Source organism: Aquarana catesbeiana, linkage group LG05, assembly GCF_042186555.1.
Source record: "Aquarana catesbeiana isolate 2022-GZ linkage group LG05, ASM4218655v1, whole genome shotgun sequence".
In the NCBI taxonomy this organism is placed as follows: domain Eukaryota; kingdom Metazoa; phylum Chordata; class Amphibia; order Anura; family Ranidae; genus Aquarana; species Aquarana catesbeiana.
This window is the reverse complement of record NC_133328.1, coordinates 438,481,504-438,504,955: the sequence shown is the minus strand read 5'-3', so window position 1 is coordinate 438,504,955 and position 23,452 is coordinate 438,481,504. Positions and strand designations below refer to the sequence as shown.

The following is a 23,452-nucleotide window of genomic DNA, read 5'->3' as shown; positions in this document are numbered from 1 at the left end:
GTTTGGGATACAAAGAAAAACCCACAGGTAACCTCAGGAGAAATACAGGCTGCTCTAGAAAAAGATGGTGTGGTTGTTTCTAAGGAGCACAATACAATGATACTTGAACAAAAAAGAGCTGCATGGTCAAGTTGCCAGAAAGAAGCCTTTACTGTACAAGTTACACAAAAAAGCCTGGTTGCAATATGCCCAACACCACCTTGACATGCCTCATTGGCTTTTTTTGCAGCATTGGCGCAGTAAATGCTTCCCTCTGGCACTTCAACCATGCAGCTCTTTTTTGTTCAAGTATCATTGAATTGTGCTCCTTAAAAACAACCACATCGTCTTTTTGGAGAGCAGCCTGTATTTCTCCTGTGGTTATCTGTGGGTTTTTCTTTGTATCCTGGGCAATTCTTCCGCCAGTTGTGGCTGCAATCTTTCTTGGTCTACCTGACCTTGGCTTGGTATCAAAAGAGCCCCAAATCTTCCACTTCTTAAAGTGGTGTTCCGGCCGAAATTATACTTTTTAAATAAAAATACCCCTATAATACACAAGCTTAATGTATTCTAGTAAAGTTAGTCTGTAAACTAAGGTCTGTTTTGTTAGTTTATAGCAGTAGTTTTTTATTTTTTAAAATTACATCAGGCCGTGGCCATCTTAAGTGTGGGCATCTAAAGCCAAACTGTATTTCTTCCTGGATCTCATCCTTGCAGATCTCGCACATGCTCAGTGCAGCACAAGCAGTGTAATAGGTTTCAGGTCAGGTTTCCATAGCAACGGCAGTTTCAGAGGAAGTTGCCGCCCCTTCCCAGAAGGCATTGCAAACAGGAAATGATGCGATGGGCCGCGGCCAGGGAGAAGGAAGTGAAAAATGAATACAGCAAATATACAGTAGGTGCTGAGAAAAAAAATTAAAAAATATCCAATTTGTTTACAGCGCACTGTTTAGTGAGGGATGCTGAAGAGTTGTAAAAGTGGGTGGAACTCCACTTTAATAAGTGATTAAACAGTACTTACTGGCATATTCCAGGCTTTGGATATCTTTTTATCTCCTTTTCCATCTTTGTAAAGTTTCATTACCTTGTTACGCAGGTCTTTTAACTGTTCTTTTCTGCCTCCTTATGGCTCAGTGTCTAGCCTGCTTAGTGCATCCATGTAAGAGCTAAGAAACTCATTGACTATTTATACATATACACCAATTGTGATTTAAAAAGCCTCAAATGTGGGAAATTAACCTTTAATTGCCATTTTCACCTGTGTGTGCAACCTTCTGTGTCTGTACCAAGGCCAAACATTCCAGGGTATGTAAACTTGTTATTAGGGCCATTTGGACGATTTCTGTTATTATTATTTAAAAAGGATCCTAAAAAATGATGTGATAATAAATGGCTTCATGTGATTGCTATCCTTAAATAACAGTTTTTTGACATGATCAGTCATATTTTCAATATTAACCCCTTCCTGCCGAGCGCACACAGATGTGCGTACTCAGCTTTCGGGGCTTATACCGGGATGATGCCCGCAGCTGTAGGCATCATCCCGGTACCGCTTTGGAGAGCGGGCGAACGGCTATTCAAGTATAACAACTGATGCGGCTAAAAGCTGCTCGACTGTTATACTGGAGGAGCGGGAGCGGAAGTCCCCCCTCCCGCCGCCACCCGCCGCTCTTACCACGTCTCCCGATCCACCGGGAGGACCGATCACCAATCTGCCGCCTCCGGTGGCTGCTGACAGTCTGGAACAAAGCCGTGAGTGGCTTCGTTCCAGCCTCCTAATTGTAAACTTCCCGTTTACTCGGCTGCCAATGGCGTCGGTTTTAACAAAATATACAGTATTCAGAATCGCAGAAAACGGCGATCTGAATACTGTGAAGTGCAAAGGTCTTTTAGACCCCCGATCCCTCCATAAAGAGTACCTGTCACCACCTATTACTGTCACAAGGGATGTTTACATTCCTTGTGACAGCAATAAAAGTGATCACTTTTTTTTTTTTTAAACACAATTTATAAATATAAAAATAAATAAGAAAAAAAAAATTTTTTTAAAGCGCCCCCATCCCCACGAGCTTGCGCAGCAAAGAAAATGCATACGGAAGTCGCGCCCGCATATGTAAATGGTGTTCAAATCACACATGTGAGGTATCACCACGATTGCCAGAGCGAGAGCAATAATTCTAGCACTAGATTTCCTCTGTAACTCTAACCTGGTAACCATAAAAAATTTAAAGCATCACCTATGGAGATTTTTAGGTACCGTAGTTTGTCGCCATTCCACGAGTGCATGCAATTATAAAGCGTGACATGTTTGGTATCTATTTACTCGGCGTAATATCATCTTTCCCGTTATACAAAAAAATTGGGCTAACTTTACTGTTTGTTTTTTTTTTTAATTCATGAAAGTGTCCCTTTTCCCAAAAAGTTGAATGTAAAACACCACTGCACAAATACCGTGTGATAAAAAAATATTGTAACAATCACCATTTTATTCTCTAGAGTCTCTGCTAAAAAAATATATGTTTGGGGGCTCTAAGTAATTTTCTAGCAAATAATACGGATTTTAGCTTGTAAACACCAAATGTCAAAAATAGGCTTAGTCATGAAAAGGTTAATGCCAAAATTTCACAATTTCTGCCAGGGTATGCACACTTTTGAGCACAACTGTGTATGTATGTATATATATATATATATATATATATATATATATATATATATATATACACACACACACACTATGAGTGTTTGCTTATACCAATGAATTAATTGTTATTAGCAGCCATTTTTATTGAATGAAACTGACTCATACATTGTTTCCTATTGTGATTATCTGTGGTTGGCTACAGCTAATCACATGGTACAGATTGGCTGTGATTGGTCCTGTCTTAACCATGTGATCACTATAACCAATCACAGCTATTAACACAATTGTACACAATGGATGGCATGAAAGGAAGCCATACATTATTTACAACTGTCAAGTGATCTGTTGTTATTGGTCACATCGATCACATGTTACCGGCAGTTGGCCGGTACAGTGATCTGTCATTGGTGGTGTCCGGTGGACACAAACGGTGACAGATCATGCCCAGGGAAACCCATATACTACATACTATATACTACAAGACAGTTTATTGGATGGAGAAGGGTTGTGATATGCAGCTATATAGCCCCTGTCCTCCCTAAGGATCACGCACCATTGTGGGGCAATAGAAGAGGGCTAATAGAAAGGTTTCATTTATTTTTCATTAAAAGTTTACTCCTTGAGACCCGTCCAAGTGTTTCACATAGCCTGAGGAAGTGGAACCCATGAAATGCATTGTGACATAACTGTTGAGATCTCCCCTGGTATTGTAATCTAAGATCTTAGTAGGGTAGGAAAGTCAATGTTTTACTGTGAACCAAGTGTTTTTTAATGCCAGTACATTGTGGATCTGTAAATATGCCATGTGTGGCACTAATGCATTGTACTGTTATTACTTTGTGAATAAATTTGTACAATTTTAATAACAGTGTATATAAATATATGTATATTGTAAGGCACCCATTACATCCCATTTCTAGTATATTTTTGTTAAATATTTGCCTATGCAGATTTTTTTTTTTTTTTAAAGTCAACAAACGTAATGGGATTTACTTACGTTTTACATAACTTTAGTTGTTCCTGTGCTGCAAGGATGAACTTATATCTTTCCTTCTGCCCAGGCAATATCTATTTATCAAGTGAAGTCTCACTACAAAAATGGATGGGCAACTTTTATACAATGTTCATTAGGCTTCCTGTGCAACATAATTGATATATACTGAAATATAGATGGCCCACTGAGCAAGTACTAAATAGTAAAAGCTTAGAACACCAATTCTGCTGCAATATGTTCTAGCAAATTCTTTTTAGGATGGTAAAACCTACACCAGGGAAAAATAGCATGAGTTAAACAGTATTCATACAGTTTTTCTTACCTTGTTTTAGGTGCATATGTACTACAACAGCTTGATTCAGCTCCTCTGTATAGAAGTAGCATCTGTAGAAGCCTTCATCTTTTCTGGAGGCTTGCTGGATGCTGAGGGTGACACTATGAAGGTCAGAACAGTTCACAAGACTGTGCTTAGAGTAATCAAAACTATAAGTCAGCTGTTTCCTTCCATGTATTTTCAGTTCACAGTACGCAATGGTGTCCACCTTGCCATCTGTACATTTTTCTAAGGTCACGTTAATCACATTGCCTTTTAAAGTATACTGGAAGGTCAAAAGAATACTTGAATTCTCTGTAAATGTCTCATTATTTGATGGAATTATTTCACCAAATCCATCTGTAAAAGAATAAGGAAACAAATGAATGAATACGGTCAACAATATATTTAACAGTAAACAGGTTTAGAGAGTGTATATCATTCATTATTTCTCATCCAAACTGTTTTTGGTCACTTCCACAACAAATTTTAACAACTATGAACTTTGAAGTAGCTAACCAACTATGATATACAGGTTCACTGACAAAATGGATGTTTATAGGTATTTAAACTTTATAAGTAAACCCCCAGAGCAGTGTAAAACCAAAGTAGTAGCTGATCCTAGATTGTAAAATACAGAAAGAATCTTCCTTGAACATGCTTATAACTAGCTATTTGGTAGACAGAGCCTCATTTTTTTCTGGACCTTCATACAGGTGTAGTACCTACCCTGCCAAGATATTCTTGCCTGCTTTAGAATATAACATCAAAAGCAATAAAAAGGTTTTGAAACATCAATTAAAAGGAATGCATCGTAGTTTTGAACATGTTTTTATGTATTATAAACAGGACTAAACAAAATAAAATCCTTAATGTGGTATTAAACCCGGAACCAAAAATGTAATATATTGCAGCTTACCAATCCTTAGATGTGGTGGCTGCATTCATTTTCTTTTTTTAGGCTTTTTTTCTGTCTGTTTTCACTTGGTGATCGGGCTAATAACACACCTCCCGTAATAGAGTACCCCCACTCTGGATAAAGGAGACAGACACCTTTGGATAGCAACATTGTTAGTCTGGGGGGACAGGAGTGTTATATGTACTAGCAGATTTAGGTACACTAGCACATTGGAGCCAAACTCTGCCTCCAACTGCAGTTACACAAGCAGTTACAACATCAGTTTTTTTTTCTTTTTTGGGATAAAGGTTTTTCATAAATAAATGAAAGCCGATCATTGTAACCGCCATTGTCAGTGGAAAATGGTTTGTCTCAACACTCAGATACATTTCCAGGAGAGCTTTTTTTGTTGAAAAATAACAGACTTACTGGCTGGATCACCAAATGAAAATAAAAGAAAGGAAGCCTGAAAACGAATGCAGCCATCACATCTAAGAATCCGTAAGATGCAATAAAATAAATATTTATGGGTTTAATACCGCTTTAAATCAGGCGGTATCTGCTATGGAGTCTTTTTAGCATACTGACAGTGCTCTGGAAATCTTTTGCTATGAATTAATGTGGTAGTAAACTCATACTGACGAATTTCCGCCATGTCAAGTATTAATCAGAACTTAACTGATCTCTGTGTTGGAAACCTTTCCATCCTCTTTCTTTTTCGTGTAATCTGTCCTGTTATTTTTGCCTACATCACTGAAGCATGCACATTTGTCCTTCTGTTTACGGCACGCTATTCGTGTGTTAAGTCCTTTGCCAGGGCTCCATCATGGCACAGCTCCAAGATACTGCAAGACTTTATTCCTATTCACAAGCTCCAGCTAAACCCCATGCAATTTGCAATGTCATAGAGGGTGTAAACATTGCCCACACAGCAGGGCACACATAGGAGAGTATGTGTGCATGCACAAGATTTAGAGACCGGGACAAGTAGAAAGGGTGGAAGTACAGAGCTACTAGGATGCAGAAGACTTTACTTAATATGGCTGCGGCTGCCCCCGGAAAAGAAGATATGAAATAACACTTTAAAATAAGTAAGAAACATGCAAAGGGGCTTAAAAGTAAAGCTAACTTCTTTTAAAAGCTCTACTATACTTCATTATTTAAAAAGGAGCTGTGACGTTGCTTTAAATGTTTGTTTGTTAACAAGATACACACATAAATTAACTAACGTGTATAACTTACATAAACTCTATCAGAAAAGTTGTATAGTTCTCATTCAAAACCCAATTTCTATTGAAGGGAAATTAAAAAAAAAATAAATAAAATTTTTGTTTCAGGGGATGCACAAAATCAAATTTGTATCAAGGTGCGGACTTCAAGGTAAATCAATAAGCCAACCACACAAGCAGGAAACGACAAACCTGAGGGGCATTCTGTACACCATCTGTGTACAGAATCCAGGTTGCCATATTGCATTGCATTTTACAGAGAATTACAGCTCTGCAGTTTGAAAATGAAAGATAATTTTTAATAACATTCAATTACTATATGACTTGTGTCACAATTGCATACACTATATTATTATTTATTTATTTATTTTTCTCACGAAAGGGTTCTGCCTGTAATAACCCCAAAGTCACTCTTCTTGTCTATATCGAAGCAGTCATATCACCTCCGCTCTCGCTGAGGCCATCACATACAAAGCAGAACCATCTCTAGTCCTGCATTGTAGAAGATGACATTGGAGTTCTGCTCACATTCCAAAGCTGGAGAAAAGAGGATCAGACCTCTGGCTGTCATAGGATTGTAGAATAAGATGAGTAGTTCTCTTTGGTGAAGTTCACCTTTTGCACCAAGTTACACTCATATTTAGGGCATAACAGGTGATATGCTGCAAATCCCCAGCCCCCCCCTCCCCATGACAGCCGGCAGGGGTTCTGCTCCCTGAAGCTGGTGTCACATTTAAAATGTTCACCTTCAGAGCTGCATCATTCATTAACAGGGATCTATGAATAAATTAACTGCAAGTCCCAACTTCCACCGCAGCAGATGGACTTGTAGATCTCACTATGAGTGCAGTAATCAGTACCACCATAGTTCAATGAATCTTCCTCCAGCTCTGCAATGCACAGTCTGTGCAGAGGTATGGGAAGAGAGCAGGAGGAAGAGTTTGCATTGGGATTGCAACCACAATCCACTGATCACACTTCAATCTCTGCTTCAAGTCCTGCCTCACATGATCATTCCTTCTCTGTCTCTTTACAGGTATGTGTCAGCTCAACCACATCTTCCACCGTTAAATGAAATTGGGATCTGCTTGCTGTCTCTGTGTGTGTGTCTTTGGTATGTGTCAGCTCAACCACATCTTCCACCGTTAAATTAAATTGGGATCTGCTTGCTGTCTCTGTGTGTGTGTCTTTGGTATGTGGCCTTCTCTATATCTTGCCCTGTGTGCATAACCATGACGTTGTTTTTTGTTGCTCTGGACTGTCTTACCTAAGTTTTATGTGTTGATCTTATCTTGGCCTCTGGCCTCTTGCTATTCTGACTTTAGAAGCAAAAAGTCCACTTTGATTATTAGGTATTCTTATACTCACTCATGATTAATTAATGAACTTCAACCCCACCCTCATAACAGTATAAATTTGAGCATCCTTAAGGGGTCAGCACATTGCTGGCGGAGCATTGCAGTGGCTTCTATCCTTAAGGATTCTATCTCTAAGTGATTCTTTCTACAAGTGATATGCACTGCAATCTCTGCACTTCAGCGATTGCACGAAGCAAACAAATATAGCAAACTGCACTGGAAAGCACCGAACAGACTGCAGGTGACCCTGTCTCTCTAATAAGCTCTCCTTCCACTCTGTAACATGCACTCTCTACCACTGCTTCTGACACTCCTGTCCTCTCTCCTCAAACTCTCTTACCTTCACCCCACCTCTCCACCTGCCTGCTTATACATATCACCCTGCCTTCTGTCCTCTCCTTACTACTGCTCCTACCAACTCTTGCTCAGTCTACATCCATATACTGATAAAACCTCCAGTAGTCTGAGACATGCCCCTTCACATAAATCACATTCCCACATTACCTCCCTCACCCTCCTGCTTCTCCTAATCTCTGGTGACATATCCCCAAACCCTGGGCCATCATCATCTGTCTTTGCCCAACGCTCCCATCCCCCTACACCCTCTGGCAGGAGCCGCAACCCACAGAACTTGGTCTCTATTCCTCTTTCCAAAACCAGCCCCCCCCCTTTTCCTGTGCCCTTTGGAATGCATGTTCTGTCTGCAACAAACTCACCGCCCTTCACAACCTCTTTATCACAAATTCCTTTAACCTACTTGCCATTACTGAAACCTGGCTTCATGAATCAGATACTATTTCTCCTGCTTCCCTCTCCCATGGGGGCCTTCTCTGAACTCACTCCCCCAGACCAAGTGGACGGAAGGGAGATGGAGCGGAATCCTTCAAGCCCCGTGCAGCACCTATCAGGTACTTCACCCACCTCCCTCTCTGACACTCTCCTCTTTTGAGGCACATTGCATTAGTCTATTCTCTCCCATTTCTCTAAGAATTGCTGTCATCCACCGACCCCCTGGACCAGTATCAGCCTTTCTTGATGACTTCTCTACCTGGCTACCCTACTTTCTCTCTTCTGAAATCCCCACAATTATTCTTGGGGACTTCAACATCCCTGTTAACACTAACACTACTATTACTTCTAAACTTCTCAGTCTAACCTCATCGCTTGACCTGAAGCAATGGATACAGGCTCCTACCCACTCCAACGGCAACACCCTTGACATTGTCTTCTCCTATCTGTGCACTCCGTGCAACCTTTCCAACAATCCACTCCCACTCTCTGATCACCACCTTATTAGTTTTGCTCTCTCCCGGTCTTCCACCTCTTCTCCCTCCAACCGCCTAACAGTTACACGTAGAAACCTTCGCCACCTCAACCCTTCTCTTCTTTACTCTGCTACTGATCACCTCTATGACAAAATCTCACCTCTGTCCTGCCCTAACCTAGCTACTTTCATCTACAACAGCTCATTGTCTTCCTCCCTAGACAAGCTTGCCCCCCTCATTACACGCAGAATTAGGCCCCGACTGCTACAACCCTGGCAAACAGATGACAAACAGAAGTCTCAGAAAACGTAGCCGCGCTCTTGAGCGCCTGTGGCATAAGACTAAGACCCAGGAAGACTTCACACAATATAAATCTGCCCAAAACTTGCCTCCTCAATCTCCGCAACATCTCCAAGATACGCCCCTTCCTAACCAATGTCACAACAAAGCTTCTAATCCACTCCCTGGTCATCTCCCGCCTCAACTACTGCAACTCCCTCCTCATTGGTTTACCTCTAAATAGGCTATCCCCACTTCAGTCCATCATGAACGCTGCTGCCAGGCTCATCCACCTCACAAACCTCTCAGTGTTTGCTACACCCCTCTGCCAATCCCTCCATTGGGTGCCAATCAGTCACCGAATTAAATCCAAGATACTAACTATAACTTACAAAGCCATCCACAACCTGGCCCCCAGCTACATCTCTAACCTAGTCACAAAATACCAACCTAATCGTTCTCTTCGCTCCTCCCAAGACCTCCTGCTCTCAAACTCCCTTGTTTACCTCATCCCATGCTCGCCTTCAGGACTTCTCCAGAGCCTCCCCCATCCTCTGGAATGCTCTACCCCAATCCGTCCGATTTTCTCCTACTTTATCCACTTTCAGACGATCCCTGAAAACTCATCTCTTCAGAGAAGCCTATCTGGCTCCCACCTAACAACTGTACATTTATCTTCTCAATCAGCACATCACCCACAGTTATTATCTCTTGTATCTCTTGACCTTCCCTCTTAGATTGTAAGCTCTAAGGAGCAGGGCCCTCTGATACCTACTGTATCAAAGTGTATTGTATTTGTACTGTCTACCCTCAGGTTGTAAAGCGCTACATAAACTGTTGGCGCTATATAAATCCTGTATAATTATAATAAAAAAAAAAATCATAGGTGTAATGCTCACAGGTGTAATTATATATATATATATATATTGCACATTCATTCTCTGTATGGGCAGGCAGATGCACACTGACAGGATAAGACAATGAACTACCAGAGAGGTCAACAGTGCCATGATAGGCACAAGCCGACAGACGCAAAGGCTGTTGGTACTTGAAGTTTTCTATTCACAGAACTCTGTGAATGAATGACGTGGCCAGGCGAGTGGAGCCCCGCATTCTGTGCCTGCTGTCACCAGAGGCATTGGAGCAGGCAGCAGCTGCAGGAGTGGAAACATGTTACATGTCCCACCCTAAAAACGGGTCGAACATGTAACATGTTCCCAAAGATGAACTTATCCTTTAACTTTGTTGCCCAAAACAATGAAAATAAATTGCCCTGGAAACCTGTATCAGTTGGATCAGCATGTAGATAGATGCAAGACATATAGGTTCAGCTTGTCAGAGTCCAGTAGACCAACAAAATGGCGGCTGTCTGCACACAGACATGGACTCCCTGTTGCACGAGTATGTATGAAATGGGTGAAAGATGGCTTCTGCTTCCGTTCTCCACCTATAGATAACTCCTCCTACTGAGGGGAACAGGAGCTGAAACCATCTTTTATCCATTCCATTCACACTCATACAACAAGGAGTTGTGTCTGTGTGCAGATGGCCGCCATTTTGTTGAGGTTTAACTTTGTTATTTTAGTTGCCGCAAGACCTGAACTATTGGTTACAGCAGTTGTGCAGTACCTGAGCTAAAGTTTTTCAGTAGGTGTGCAATTTTCCTCTGTGCCATAGGGAAGGGGATGCTGTTAAATCATTTTGCAATGTATGTAAGGACTATTTTGTGTTTTACCTCACACTGATACAGGTCTGAGAAGATTTTAAATTCTGCTATTGGAACTTATCAAATTAAATAGTAATTCAAATCACACATTATATAAGGTAATTCATGTTCCGGAGTTCCTAATAAAAATCTTGAAACATCTGTACATTGTTTCAGCTACCACAATGTCATATTGGAAAAGGTGACACCTCAGCTCACTTCTGAAGGGAAAAGCCTTGGTTAAGAGTCTGATCTGCCCACATGTGCCAACTTTACAGCTGTAACTAATATACACACTAGAATAATTTCCAGAAAAGCCATGTTTAATTAACGATGTACCAAAGGCATTCATTTATCAGTTTATTCTAGATGCTCAGAAGGTTAACATTCCAATGTATTTATTGTTTTTTTTGTTTTTTTTTTTATAATTAAAACAATCCCTTTTGTTTTGGGTAATTGTACAGCGTCTGCAATTTACACCTAACCATTTTAATCATTGTTGATGGTGTGCCTTATAAATTCAATTTCCTTCTGGAAATGCATCCAATTATTGTTTTCAAAACGACATTATCCTAAAATGTATTTTGTAGAAGGGGAAAAAAAGAATAACAGTGCCTATAAAATCTTTGTTTTACTGCAACATGATGTACAGCTCATGTCAGATATTACACTTATTATGACACGTTGAAGAAAAGGGGCGAAAACACTGCTGCTTTACTGCTAACTTTTGTTGAAAGAATACTTTTATTTATTTTTTTTTTCTGTCTGTTAATTTAAAATTGTAATTCTTTGCCTTTCATCAAACTCGGTGGAATTAATTCCACTTACAGAGGCTGGAGATACTGTGAATTTATTTAGTAACAGTAACCATAACCATCAGCACGGCGGTTTGAGAACTATTAGTGTCAAGAAGGAAAAAGTAATAAGTTGTGCATTAAATCTTCTGTCCGCTAAGTAGAAATGAACACAATACTCATAGGTTGCATTGCAAGTGATCTCCTCAAAATGTATTGTTAAGTGCAGGAATGCATACAGGCTGTGTCAAGCCTCTCTCTCTCTGAGCATTATATATTATACTGTGACTCTGTGGGGAATCCATCGAGTTCAGTACTAATTTATTGATATATTTCTAACAACTGTGCTGCCAGTTCTTACCTTTACATACCGTATTTATCGGCGTATAACACGCACTTTTTTCCCCTTAAAATCAGGGGAAAATCGCGGGTGCGTGTTATACGCCGATCCCCTGCGATCCTGACCTGTCAGAATGAAAAAATCGCTGACCGCGATTTGAAAATGGCGCCGAAATACACAGTGCCGGTCCTCGGCTCTTCTCGGCCGCTTTCGGTTTCACTCGAGCGCCGCCCGAACCTAGCCGAGAATACTCGGCTAGTTTCGGATAGCTCCGCTCACCGTCCGAGTGGAGCCGAAAGTGAACGAGAGCCGCCGAGAAGAGCCGAGGACCGGCTCTGTGTATTTCGGCGCCATTTTCAAATCGCGGTCGGCGATTTTGAAGTTCAGAGGCTTCAGCAAGACTGCACTGGGGCAAGGCTGGACTGGGGCAAGGCTGCACTGGACACTGGGGAAGGCTGCACTGACATGGCTGCACTGACATGGCTGCACTGACAAGGCTGCACTGACATGGCTGCACTGACAAGGCTGCACTGACATGGCTGCACTGGCAAGGCTGCACTAGCAAGGCTGCACTAGCAAGGCTGCACTGACATGGCTGCACTGGGGCAAGGCTTTACTGAGAAGGCTGCAATGATGGGCATTTAAAGTTTTTTTTCCCTTCAAGTTCCCTCCTAAAAGTTTTTTTTCCTTAAAATTCCCTCCTAAATTGAGGTGCGTGTTATACGCCGATAAATACGGTAATTTGCCTGCGTGGTCTATTTTACGAATATTTTTCCTGCTCCCAATTGGACAGTCGTTGGTTCACACCTTTCAACACCCAGTCCCCTTGACTTTAAAGTGAAACTTTACTCTCCCAATTAACATTAACTATGTTTAATCCTTATGCTAATAGCCTTTGTAATTAGATAGGAGAGTATATTATATTTACTTGTTTTTAAACTGTTTTTTTTTTCTTCTTTACATTATTCAGTTGCTTCCTGGTCTCTGGCCTAGGCCAAAATTACGTCATACATGCCAGGAATATTCATGGGGGGGGGTCTCAGGTAAGCACGTTCTCCTGCCTGTATACCTGTCCTAAGGGCAAATGGATTTCAGGAAGTTAATGCTACATGAATCATTTGCACTTTCTCAAGAGGGTCGTGGCTAGATATGCTAGGAGGGCGTTTTTCAAAGTGATCTCCAAAGCATGGAGATAAGGATGGATGGGTGAGCCGAACACCCCTCGGTTCGGTTTGCACCAGAACATGCAAATAGACCAAAAATTTGTGCAAACATCGTTAAAGTCTATGGGACACGAACGTGAAAAATCAAAAGTGCTAATTTTAAAGGCTTATATGCAAGTTATTGCCATGAAAATTGTATGGGGACCCGGGTATTGCCCCAGGGGACATGTATCAATGCAAAAAACAGTTTTTAAAAAACGACATTTTTTTCAGGAGCAGTGATTTTAATAATGCTTAAAGTGAAACACTAAAAATGAAATATTCCTTTAAATATCGTGCCTGGGGGTCCCCTTAGTCTGCCTGTAAAGTGGCGCATCTGTCTCATGTGTTTTATTGTGCCGCAACAAAACATCATTTGTAAAGGAAAAAATGGCATTTGAAAATTCTTGTGGCTGTAATGTATTGCCAAATCCCAGCAATAGAAATAAAAGGGACTCGATCCCCACAACCCTGGTCATTGGTTGTGGGGGTCTGTGGGCGGGGGGCTTATCGGAATCTGGAAGCCCATTTAAATAAGTGTATTACACTATATTCTGCCTTCTGTGGCTCTTTGTTGGGGAGCTATTTCACAGACCTACTTGATGCAAGTTGATATATGCAGTGGAGAGATGTTATAAGTTGAAGACACCTGCATTTGTATACCTGCAAGGTGGATTGGGATCCAGCTTCCTCCATATGTGACTGCTTGATTGGAATGGGATGCATAAAAGCACAGCATTGAATTAAGGAGTCCTTCCCATTAGTCATGTTGGAGGTGACTTTGTGGCTGAGGCGATCTGGTGAGTGCATTTTGTTAGCACTTCGGGTGAAGGATTTTAACCTGTTGCCGCCCACCCACCTTCATATGACGGCAGAGCAGTGCAGCTCTTGTTCTGGGCCGCCGTCACATGATGGCGGCTGATTCACACAGGGCATGCGCACGATCGCTGGCGCGCAGCCCTGCTCTGTTGGTGTCGCCGTGTCCCTGGGACACAGCGCGTCACCAACAGGGGTGAACAGTCATTGGGCATGGCTGTTCACCATGTGATCGGCCACGATTACGTCGCGGCCGATCACAAATGGGTATTCCCCGCTTTAGAATGCGCATGCGCGCGATCGGGAGCGTGCAGCGCGGTCACGTCGGTGGCGGCGTGTTCCCAGGAATACTGCTCATCACCGAGAAGCGTAAACAGCCAATGGCTGGCGGCTGTTTACCACGTGATCGGCTGTGATCCATTCACAGCCAATCACTAAATGTAAACAAAGACCGGTTACTAGCTGTTACCGCCTCTTCTCACCTCACACACCATTTCCAGTGAGTTACCAATCTGTGTTTGTACTGTACTGCACCAACACAACAAATAAAAAAGAACCTGTCACATCGCCCCCATTACAGCTGTCACCCAACAGTCACATCAGTCAATGCATCAGTGCTTATAAAAGTGCACCTGTCACCCATCAGTGCCCACAAAGTGCACCTGTCACCGTCAGAGACTGCTGTCAGCGGTGCACCTGTCACCCATCAGTGACCATCGCCAGTGACCGTCATCAGTTACCACCATCAGTGACCCATCCGTGACCCATCCGTGACCCACATCTGTCACCTATCAGTCCCATAAAGTGTACCAGTCACCATCAGAGACTGCCATCAGTGATTGTCACACGTCACCTGTCACCCACCAGTGACCATCGCACGTCACCTGCTACCCACCAGTGACCGTCACACGTCACCTGTCACCCATCAGTGACCATCACCTGTCACCTATCGCCCATCAGTGACCGTCACCTGCCACCCATCACTGTCGCCCATCAGTGACCATCATTTGTCACCCATCGCACAGCCCATTAGAAAAAATGTCCAAAAGATTCTATACAAGTGAGCAGGCATTCCAGATCCTCTCCATGACTGATGAGAGCAGTGGGGAGTTCTCATCAGATTCAAATGCCAATTCCGATTGTGAATCAAATTCAGCATTTGAACCGATCGATAGTAGTGGATCGGCAAATGAATCAGAGGAAGAATGGATCCCTCCTAAAAGAGCACGGCACTCTGGAAACCAGGCAGCCACCAGCAATATACCACAGGATCAAATTCCCAGGCCCAGTACCAGCGCTGCTGCCAGCGATAGACCCCAAAACCAAAGGCCCAGTACCAGAGCTTCCGCCAGCAAAAGGCCACAAGAAATGCCCAGTACCAGCACTGCCACGGCATTATACTCAAATGCCAGCACAGGAACTCCGACTACCAGCACTGGAGTGCCATGTCCCCCAAGAGCCAGGATCAGCAAGAATTCCCCCTTTCACCGCACAGCCAGGTGTGCAGGCCAATACCCAAAATGTTTCCACTTCCCGGACCACATTCCACCATCTGAAGCAGCCCGAAGACGCCAAAAAAGATGTTGAGTATACAGCAATAAAGGATTTCGAAGAGATACCAGCTACCATTGTCCCCAGTGTCCCTCCGAACCCAGCCTTTGCATTGGTGAATGCTTTTTGGCCAAAATTTATGAAGAAATATTATTAATTTGCAAAATTTTATGACAGAAACAAAGAAAAGGGAATTTTTTCACCAAATTTTCAGTCTTTTTTTATTTATAGCACAAAAAATAAAAAACCCACTAGTGAATAAATACCACCAAAAGAAAGCTCTATTTGTGTGAAAAAAAGGACGCAAATTTCATTTGGGTACAGTTTTGCATGACTGAGTAATTGTCATTCAAAGCGTGAGCGCTGAAAGCTGAAAATTGGTCTGGGCAGGAAGGGGGTGAAAGTGCCCTGTAGGCAAGTGGTTAAGCAAGTTTATTGAAGAACGTGTACACTTTATTTTTCACGGTGTTGGAGCATACACAAGAAGATTTGTTCACATATGATTACTATGGGCATTTCTGATGGTTTATTTTATTGTGCACTTTATTAATCAGATACACATTATATATTATTAATTTGATATTTGATTCTTGTATTGTTTCCTTTGTGCCCTTTATGTATACATTTTTTTGCATTGTTATTAGTTTTCCACTAATTTTAGGTGCAGCATTGGTATATAATCTACAAATTGTTTTTTTGTACAAAAGTATGTATATATACACATACACAGTATCTCACAAAAGTGAGTACCACCCTCACATTTTTGTAAATATTTTATTATATCTTTTCATGTAACATCACTGAAGAAATGACACTTTGCTACAATGTAAAGTGGTGAGTGTACAGCTTGTATAACAGTGTAAATTTGCTGTCCCCTCAAAATAACTCAACACACAGCCATTAATGTCTAAACCGCTGGCAACAAAAGTGAGTACACCCCTAAGTGAAAATGTCCAAATTGAGCCCAAAGTGTCAATATTTTGTGTGGCCACCATTATTTTCCAGCACTGCCTTAACCCTCTTGGGCATGGAGTTCACCAGAGCTTCACAGGTTGCCACTAGAGTCCTCTTCCACTCCTCCATGATGACATCACGGAGCTGGTGGATGTTAGAGATCTTGCACCCCTCCACCTTCCGTTTGAGGATGCCCCACAGATGCTCAATAGGGTTTAGGTCTGGAGACATGCTTGGCCAGTCCATCACCTTTACCCTCAGCTTCTTTAGCAAGGCAACGGTCGTCTTGGAGGTGTGGGGTCATTATCGTGTTGCAATACTGCCCTGCAGGCCGGTCTCTGAAGGGAGGGGATCATGCTCTGCTTCAGTATGTCACAGTACATGATGGCATTCATGGTTCCCCCAATGAACTGTAGCTCCCCAGTGCCGGCAGCAATCATGCAGCTCCAGATCATGACACTCCCACCACCATGCTTGACTGTAGGCAGGACACTTTTCTTTGTACTCCTCACCTGGTTGCCGCCACACACACTTGACCCCATCTGAACCACATAAGTTTATCTTGGTCTCATCAAACCACAGGACATGGTTCCAGTAATCCATGTCCTTAGTCTGCTTGTCTTCAGCAAACTGTTAGTGGGCTTTCTTGTGCATCATCTTTAGAAGGCTTCCTTCTGGGATAACAGCCATGCAGAACAATTTGATGCAGCATGCGGCATATGGTCTGAGCACCGACAGGCTGACCACCCACCCCTTCAACCTCTGCATTAATGCTGGCAGCACCCATACGTCTATTTCCCAAAGACAACCTCTGGCTATAACGCTGAGCATGTGCACTCAAGTTCTTTGGTCAACCATGGCGAATACTGTTCTGATTGGGACCTGTCCTGTTCAACCGCTGTATGGTCACCGTGCTGCAGCTCAGTTTCAGGGTCTTGACAATCTTCATATAGCCTATGCCATCTTTATGTAGAGCAACAAGTCTTTTTTTCAGATCCTCAGAGTTCTTTGCCATGAGGTGCCATGTGGAACTTCCAGTGACCAGTATGAGAGAGTGAGAGTGATAATACCAAATTTAACACATCTGCTCCCCATTCACACCTGAGACCTTGTAACATTAACGAGTCACATGACCCCGGGGAGGGGAAATGGGCACAATTCGGACATTTTCACTTGGGGGGGACTCACTTTTGTTGCCAGGAGTTTAGACATTAATGGCTGTGTTTTGAGTTATTTTGAGGGGACGGCAAATTTACACTGTTATACAAGCTGTACACTCACTAATTTACATTGTAGCAAAGTGTCATTTCTTCAGTTTTGTCTCATGAAAAGATATAATAAAATATTTACAAAAATGTGAAGGGTGTACTCACTTTTGTGAGATATTGTATATATATATATATATATATATATATATATATATACACCGCCTGGAGTGTATTATATATTGTACACCACCGAATGCACTGTGTATATAGTCTACACTGAATGCAGAGTATATATAGTATCTCACAAAAGTGATTACACCCCAAAGTGAAAATGTCCAAATTTAGCCCAATTAGCCATTTTCCCTCCCCGGGGTCATGTGACTCGTTAGCGTTACAAGGTCTCAGGTGTGAATGGGGAGCAGGTGTGTTAAATTTGGTATTATCGCTCTCACTCTCTTACTGGTCACTGAAAGTTCCACATGGCACCTCATGGCAAAGAACTCTCTGAGGATCTGAAAAAAAGACTTGTTGCTCTACATAAAGATGGCATAGGCTATATGAAGATTGTCAAGACCCTGAAACTAAGCTGCAGCACGGTGGCCAAGACCATACAGCGGTTGAACAGGACAGGTCCCACTCAGAACAGGACTCGCCATGGTCGACCAAAGGAGTTGAGTGCACGTGCTCAGCATTATAGCCAGAGGTTGTCTTTGGGAAATAGACGTATGAGTGCTGCCAGCATTACTGCAGAGATTGAAGGGGTGTGGGGTCAGCCTGTCAGTGCTCAGACCATATGCCGCATACTGCATCAAATTGTTCTGCATGGCTGTCCTCCCAGGAGGATGCCTTTTAAAGATGATGCACAAGAAAACCCGCCGTTTGCTGAAGACAAGCAGACTAAGGACATGGATTACTGACCATGTCCTGTGGTCTGATGAGACCAAGATAAACTTATGTGGTTCAGATGAGGTCAAGTGTGTGTGTGGCGGCAACCAGGTGAGGAGTACAAACAGAAGTGTCCTGCCTACAGTCAAGCATGATGGTGGGAGTGTCATGGTCTGGAGCTGCATGAGTGCTGCCGGCACTGGGGAGCTGCAGTTCATTAAGGGAACCATGAATGCCAACATGTACTGTGACATACTGAAGCAGAGCATGATCCCCTCCCTTCAGAGACCGGGCCGCAGGGCAGTATTGCAACACGATAACAACCTCGAACACACCTACAAGACGACCGCTGCCTTGTTAAAGAAGCTGAGGGTAAAGGTGATGGACTGGCCAAGCATGTCTCCAGACCTAAACCCTATTGAGCATCTGTGGGGCATCCTCAAACAGAAGGTGGAGGAGCGCAAGATCTCCAACATCCACCAGCTCTGTGATGTCATCATGGAGGAGTGGAAGAGGACTCCAGTGGCAACCTGTGAAGCTCTGGTAAACTCCGTGCCCAAGAGGGTTAAGGCAGTGCTGGAAAATAATGGTGGCCACACAAAATATTGACACTTTAGGCCCAATTTGGACATTTTCACTTAGGGGTGTACTCACTTTTGTTGCCAGCGGTTTAGACATTAATGGCTGTGTGTTGAGTTATTTTGAGGGGACAGCAAATTTACACTGTTATACAAGCTGTACATTCACTACTTTACATTGTAGCAAAGTGTAATTTCTTCAGTGTTGTCACATGAAAAGATATAATAAAATATTTACAAACATGTGAAGGGTGTACTCACTTTTGTGAGATACTGTGTATATATATATATATATATATATATATATATATATATATATATACACACCACCTAGAGTGTATTATATATTGTACACCACCGAATGCACTGTATATATAGTCTACACTGAATGCAGAGTATATACAGTATCTCACAAAAGTGAGTACACCCCAAAGTGAAAATGTCCAAATTTAGCCCAATTAGCCATTTTCCCTCCCCGGGGTCATGTGACTCGTTAGCGTTACAAGGTCTCAGGTGTGAATGGGGAGCAGGTGTGTTAAATTTGGTATTATCGCTCTCACTCTCTCATACTGGTCACTGAAAGTTCCACATGGTACCTCATGGCAAAGAACTCTCTGAGGATCTGAAAAAAAGACTTGTTGCTCTACATAAAGATGGCATAGGCTATATGAAGATTGTCAAGACCCTGAAACTGAGCTGCAGCACAGTGGCCAAGACCATACAGTGGTTGAACAGGACAGGTCCCACTCAGAACAGGACTCACCATGGTCGACCAAAGAAGTTGAGTGCACGTGCTCAGCATTATAGCCAGAGGTTGTCTTTGGAAAATAGACGTATGAGTGCTGCCAGCATTACTGCAGAGGTTGAAGGGGTGTGGGGTCAGCCTGCCAGTGCTCAGACCATATGCCGCATACTGCATCAAATTGTTCTGCATGGCTGTCCTCCCAGAAGGATGCCTTCTAAAGATGATGCACAAGAAAACCCGCTGTTTGCTGAAGACAAGCAGACTAAGGACATGGACACATGGCATACCCAATGCAGGAAGTTTACTCCCTATATAACCCCTCCTACCAGGAGTACCTCAGTTTTTTCGGCAGTGTCTAAGGTGTTGGTCACAAGTGAAGATGTGCTCTGAAGAGCTCCACTTGAGGGATTCTTGCTGGATTTTAACAGCCTCCACAGACCGGATCCATCCAAATTGCCACTGAGGCCAAAGTGGATGGTACCCGGGCCTCGTATAGGAAGAATGAGGTTTTGCCTGTATCGCCTCTACCTGTAGGGCTGGACCCCGGGATCCAGGGCTTTGGTCATGCTTACATTACCTAAAGTTTTTCCTGGCAGGGTGCTAATACAGGTCCAAGTAAGTGGAACCCTGATAAAAAGGGACCCGGTCCTTGAAGGTTTGCTAAGCGCAGCCCGCCGTGATGGGTGAAGTTTGGACTGTCTGTTATCAGCAGAATCCTGCAGCGAGGATAAGGTAAGGGAAGAAGCCTAGGAACTGTAAAAGTCCACCTATTGTTTTTTCTTCCTAAAAGTAAAATGTTGTCATGTCTTAAGTTCTCCACTAGAGGGAGTAAATGCACATAATTTTGACATGGCCTCTCAATTCAGCTCTGCGTCAAATGGCTAAGACAGCAGGTGTGTGGTCTCACTCATGCAGCTTTGTTCAGTGGGGATTCCTATCCAAGAAAAAAGTTTGCCATTTCTGCATTTTTTCCCCCTGAGGGAAAGGGGTTGGGAGGTACAACAACAGTTTGTACTCCCCCCAACCCCCCTCTCGGGGGGTGCGGTGGCTTCCCCTATATTGTATAGTGTGTAATGTATTTTTCTATGCCTTGTTCCGGCCCCCCCTTCCTCCCCTCTCTCCCCTCCCCTTTCGCTGGGTCTGCCGACTAGCAAGACCCGCGGGAACTACTTGAAATTTAAAAAGAAAGGGGGGCGGGTTGATGTGCAGAGGGGACATGGCTTAAACATGGTGCCATGTGCGGGGCATGGCGTCCATGAGGCACATGATACAGGCGCTGGGGACACAGAGCTTAAAATACAAACTCTTCTCAGCTAAAGCGCTGGAGAGCACAGCTGCTGATCACACAGGACACATTTTACTCAGCAGGAAAATATATAATCTAAATATATAAACTCGTGCTGATGGAGTGAAAAAAATGGGTGATAAAAAAATGAATGAATGAATGAAGCTGCTATACACAAAGTGCTAGACACTTGGACATAATGATAAAATATATAAATACAGCGCTCACAAACAAAAACCCAAAATAGGTGATAACAAAACCATAAAGTCCATACGAAACTGTGAAGGTGCTTCACAATTAATGTGTAAAAATGCAGGGAATGCTTCACATCTGGTGTGAGGAAAGTGCAAAGAAAATGTTGCAGAAAAATTTCCAGGTGTACCAAGACACCCCCACGTATCCCCACTCATCAAATCATAATGACACCCAGGTTTTCAGTCTGGGAGTCAATAAAGGCTTGTAGCAATATCCAAAGAATGTTGTAGGATGGCAGGTTCACTGATGAGATGATAAACGATCCTTCAACAGTAATACTCAACCATACAAAACAGGTACCCAAAAAGGAAGAAAAAGGGGGGACCAATAGTGAAGTATGCTAAGATTGAAAATTTATTGCGCATAAAAGGTTATACTTACAAAAGTAAGTTAAAATCAGGCATTGAAATAATCAGAGGATGCAGCAAACACTGCTATTAGTGTTCCCAGGTCCTTTGATGACGCCCTGTGGGAGGGCGAAATGCATTGACGCGACGCACTTCCCGTTCTGATGTAATTTCCGGTCTCGTGGGAACGCTAATAACGGTGTTTGCTGCATCCTCTGATTATTTCAATGCCTGATTTTAAAGTACTTTTGTAAGTATAACCTTTTATGTGGAATAAATTTTCATTCTTAGCATACTTCACTATTGGTCCCCCCTTTTTCTTCCTTTTTGGGTACCTGTTTTTGTATGGTTGAGTATTAACGTTGAAGGATTGTTTATCAACTCATCAGTGAACCTGCCATCCTGCAACATTCTTTGGACATCGCTACAAGCCTTTATTGACTACCAGACTGAAAAGCTGGGTGTCACTGTGATTTGGTGAGTGGGGACACATGTGGGGGTGTCTTGGTACACCCGAAAATTTTTCTGCAACATTTTCTTTGCACTTTCTGCATACTAGATCTGAAGCATTCGCTGCATTTTTACACATTATTGTGAAGCACCTTCACAGTTTCGTATTGACTTTATGGTTTTGTTATCACCTATTATGGGTTTTTGTTTGTGAGCGCTGTTTTTATATATTTTAACATTTTACTCAGCACCAAGCTGAACTTTATTAGTGGCATTGTATGCTAGACTATTGCTCAGCAAGTAGTGCATTTACTTAGTGCCTCTGCTTTTGTGCTTAGGACTATGCCTGCCAAAAAGACACCACAAAGACCTCAAAAAAGGTACCAAAAAATTCACTCCCAGATACTGGGAACTCCAGTCGTGCCTCCATACTTTCATCTTCTCCTGAAATACCAGATGTGTCATGCCAGGGTGAGTCATTGGAACCAATTGGTGGTGCAGCTGCTTCTCACATCTCAGCCCCTGTATATGTGACTGAAGATGCCTTTTCCTCCGCCCTGTTGGGGCTAGAGGGAAGATTAGCGGCTTTAATCGCATCCTCCATCCAAAGGGATAGGAAGCGTGGTAGATCCCCATCCCCCACCTTAGAGCCTTTACCAAGGGAACAGTGGGTAGAGGATGAGGTGTTACCCTCAGGCGATCAGGAGGAAAGACAAACCGATTGCTCCTCTGCAGAGCAGACAACGGTGGATGAACCCTTTCAGCCTCGCAGTCTGAGAAATTGCTGGTACAATCTCTTATGGAGATGGTTCGTTCCACTTTCAAGCTGCCCCTAACAGAGTCAGCGGAAAGTTACGTTTCTTCTTTGGGTTCCTTAAAACCTTCACAGCCTTTGCATGTGTTTCCTATCCATGCATTACAAGAACAACTTATTTATGCTGAATAGGGTCATCCAGATAAGCATTTTCTTTCTCCAAAGAGATTCACAGTACGCAATCCCATGGAGGAGAAATTCACCAAAAGATGGAATGTACCAGCAGTTGACACTGCTATACCCAGTGTGAATAAAAGTATAACTTATCCAGTGGACAATGCACAAATGCTTAAGGATCCAACAGATAAAAGGTTGGAATTCCTGTTAAAATCCTTTCTTTTGCAAGTGCGGTTACTCAGCCTGCAGTCGCTGCAATAGGCATCTGTCAATCCCTAAAAGACCAGTTTAGATAGGCCCTTAAGGAGGTTCTTGTACAGCAAGCCCAGGATTTGGCAGAACTGCCAAGAGCATTATGTTTTGTCATAGACGCCATTAAAGATTCTATTCACCAGGCATCCCGCCTGTGCTTGTGCTAGTACACATGCGTAGAATCCTGTGGTTAAAAAA

The 23,452-nt window shown here is 42.8% G+C and overlaps 1 protein-coding gene across 2 annotated transcripts in view; it reads right to left on the bottom strand.

The window, feature by feature from the left end:
- LOC141145026 (CD226 antigen-like) overlaps positions 1 to 23,452 on the bottom strand; it is a 157,626-nt gene that overhangs the window by 107,813 nt on the left and 26,361 nt on the right. For both annotated transcript variants that reach the window (XM_073631269.1, XM_073631270.1), the window contains exon 3: positions 3,937 to 4,287. In XM_073631269.1, the coding sequence (XP_073487370.1) occupies positions 3,937 to 4,287 (351 nt within the window). The remainder of the gene's footprint in view (positions 1 to 3,936; positions 4,288 to 23,452) is intronic.